The 3,516-nt window shown below is 51.2% G+C and overlaps 1 protein-coding gene across 1 annotated transcript; it reads right to left on the bottom strand.

Annotated features, from left to right (window-relative positions):
* Positions 1–1,333: 1,333 nt before the first annotated feature.
* Positions 1,334–2,311, bottom strand: K452DRAFT_321605 (carbohydrate esterase family 8 protein; the record flags this gene model as incomplete). The annotated part of the gene is made up of 1 exon (XM_033544415.1): positions 1,334–2,311. The coding sequence occupies one exon, from the start codon at positions 2,309–2,311 to the stop codon at positions 1,334–1,336; it is 978 nt and encodes a 325-aa protein (XP_033393473.1).
* Positions 2,312–3,516: the final 1,205 nt, after the last annotated feature.

Here is a 3,516-nt window from a genome sequence, read left to right on the forward strand (position 1 = left end):
CAAACAACAATTGACAAATAACAAACAAAGACAAACCGTCAGCTAGCGCTTGCTGGTAAGAACTGCAAGGAACGCGCTAGAAACCCGTGACATTAGACCTTATAGCTCCGCTAGAATCAATTTATAGTACTGTCTAAGCTACTAAAGATTATATAATTTATAATAATGCTTTTACTCGACTACACAGCTACTGAATAGTCAATAGAAGCAAGAAGGTTACTAAAAAGGGTATATCTAAGAAGCTACGCAAGGTAACTTTCTACCGGCCTCTTTTCTAATTAGGAAAGCGGTGGAGAAGCGGAGGATTTCCTTAGCAAATGCAGACGAATAAGAGCGTAGTCGCGTAGCGAGCGTACGTGGGACGATGCATATAACGTGATCGCCGCTCCTCATTATCTTTGTATATTATTGAGATTGTGTATTCTAATGGTTCCACGCGTATACAGTTTAGATATAGTACTAGTACTAAACCATTTCCGGTGAAGTGTTAAGCATATTTATTGAGACTCGTCGGTGGAAAGTTGTATGATTTTCTAAACAAGTGGGAATCCACTGAGTTTATATAGGTAAAATAAAAGTACCTTGCTGGACTAGTAGCGATATTTGCCTATAGTTATCTGTGGTTGATGATTAGGCAACAACAGATTTAGTGGTTTTGCGAAGTATAATTTGAATCCATTACGGATCCCAAAAAGTTAAATTTACTTTAATTATCACCCTCTCCGAGCTGCGGCATCCAGGCGTACGCAAAATATTACTAAATTAATCCATATAGGAGAAGAGGCTATATGCGCCGTAGCTGAAGGCATACTTACTTAAAATTTACTTTATCGATTTAATAGCGTAAAACGACTTCGCCGAGCTTATAGTCTTTGTTATAGTTTACTACCTCACGCATTAAACCCTAATTAGAGGCAGTGCAGATGGCAGCAGCTGTGCGGTAGAACCTCCAGCGCAACGTGTACTTTGCCTCTCAGCACCTCCTGATATACGCATACATAATGGCAATGAAGGGCAGCAGCCTCCGGATGGGTAACCCAAGCAAACGTATTAGCACTGAAAGGTAGGGGAGCAAACAATTTATAGACACCAAGGAAAAGAAGCAGTAGAACAGAAAATGTACACGAACAATTTAGCCAGGCCCAGCTGGTCCCGTAATAATTCGTATCTACAACTCAGAAGAACTATAAGAAGAAAAAGTAACTGGCAGCAGCATAATCTACCGAATCACATCTACTCATACGTATGCGCTCATATGTACATACGTTCAAATCACACCGCACGCTTCTAAGCATGCACGCTTGCGTGCGTGTCCCATTCAACCTTCGACCGTTTACAAGAAGTTCTTGTCGACCCAGCTGGTGTAGTCATCGCCCAGAACTGTCTCCATGGACACGGCGGCGGTCAGCTGCTTAGCGAACTTGCGGCCAGAGGTGCTCGCACCCTTGCCAGTGTTCTTAAACTCAGCGAACTCGACGTTGTCGGTGCGGTCGTCATTGGTGTTCCACGTGTGCCAGCCCTCGGAGTTGATGACGTCGCTGAGCGCAGTATTCTGGAACACGACGCGGGCGTACTGCTGCCAGGGGCGGCCGAGGTAGTAGGCGCCCTCCTTGACGGAGGCGCCATCGGCGGTGGCGACGTCGCTGTTGTTGATGACGTAGTACGAGTTATCCAACTCGGAGGTGCGGCCGTTAGCCGTGATGTAGCCGACGCTGGCCTCGGCGACGCGGATGTCGACGTTCTCGAACCACGCGGCGGCGTGCTGGCCGAAGATGAAGTCGGTCGCGCCCTCGATTAGCGAGTTGGCGTAGTACTGCACTCCGTCCTGCGCCATGACCGTGTCCTGGAAGCCTGTGAACTGGCAGCCGTAGTAGGCCTGCTTGCCGCCCGAGTAGGCCGATAGCGCAATCGCCTGCGAGCCCTGCCCGAACGAGTTGTCGACGTTGAGATTATAGACGGCGAGGTTGGCTGTATGCGCGCGGAGCGTGCCCGTGCCGTCGTCGTCGAGGCCCTCCTTTTGGCTGTGGCCCGCTGTGATGGTGACTTTGTTGCCGGCGTAGGTGGTGTCGTCCTTGGAGTAGCCGTAGACCTTAAGTCCGCCCTTGAGCTTAGGGAGCGTGACTTGCTCCTTATACGTGCCCGCGTAGATGAAGATGCTCTGCTCCGTCGCCGTCGACGTGTCTAGCGCGTCAACCGCCTCCTGGATCGTCTTGTACGTGCCGTTGGAGCCGACCGTCAGGGCACCCGAAGGGGGGGAGGTGATGGCGAGAGCCGAGCCGACTAGGGCCAGGATAGAAAGAAGGCTAGGCATTGTTGGTGAGGGGAAAGAGCGAACGGAAGTTTGAAAAGGAAGTGGTAACAGCGGTAGTAGTGAATAGCACCTGACTAGAGTGGGATGGTAGCGGAAAACAGATAGGATCAACACTGTTTATATAGTCTAGTGTCTCCAAACGAGCCCTGCCATAAATATATTAGGTAGAGCAGTCGAAGTCGCGCGTCGGGGAGGGAGCCGAAACGGGAAATTGCCCGGCTAATCAGCGTTTCCATAAAACGCTTAATTTGCTTACCTGGTCACACTTAGTTGGAGCTAAGCTTCCGCCCTATCGGCTAAGACTGGAGCTTGCGTCGCTATGCTGGTAACCCTTCCATGGCCTATCCGCCGCTAGCCAGCTCTTCCAGAATGACATCGTGCCACCTCTCCACCGCGACGAAAGAGCCATGTCTGCCGCTAGCCGTACCTGTTATCACCTTGGTTGCACGGCCTATGCGGTGTCGGGTTCGTGTGTCTTGGTTTAGGGGCTTCACACGGTTTTAATGTCGGGCGGGGCACCCTGGCCAGGCCTGCGACTCGCTAGGTGAGTTGCGATCGCAGCCGGCATCGGTACATCGGGGTATTAATCAAAGCTTGGCCTCGGCGAGGGTGCATCCCCACTAGTGAACGTTCGAGTCGGCTACTGTCCGCTTTGGAAAAGCGCGGTGTAGGCGCTCAGGCCGCAGCCGGGGCCCTCTTGCGAGCCGTACCGATACGGCTTGTCTATGATGAGCGTGTTGTCACCGAGGTGCGCAAAGCATCGCGGACAGCGGCCCAGTTGGCGCGGATTATTAAACAGCTTCGTCTTCTTCTTTGCGTGTATCCAAGATGTTGATTGATACTCAAGCGATCCATGGTCGCGAGATGTGCATCTCGGGCCCCTGACAGCGAAGCTCGCGAAGCTCGCGAAGCTTCTCGGCTACGGCAGGCTAGCCTCACGGATACCGCCGGGTAGGGCGGCTTTGCTCCACCTTGCACTATATGCCTGCGGGCCTGACCATCTCGCCATGCTCCCCTGAAGCCTGCAATATATTATAGAAAAAAGGGCGTGCGGCCATCTTGTCGTGATAATTACGCAAAGCCCACCTCTACAATATGAGTGCTGCTCCACCAAACTCCACGGGTAAAGGGGTATAAAGTAGACAAGATGTAGTGGACCGAGACAATCATCTAAGTGAAGTAGTGAAGCCAAAAAAAAAAAAAAA

This window comes from Aplosporella prunicola (assembly GCF_010093885.1).
Source record: "Aplosporella prunicola CBS 121167 unplaced genomic scaffold K452scaffold_27, whole genome shotgun sequence".
Lineage (NCBI taxonomy): Eukaryota > Fungi > Ascomycota > Dothideomycetes > Botryosphaeriales > Aplosporellaceae > Aplosporella > Aplosporella prunicola.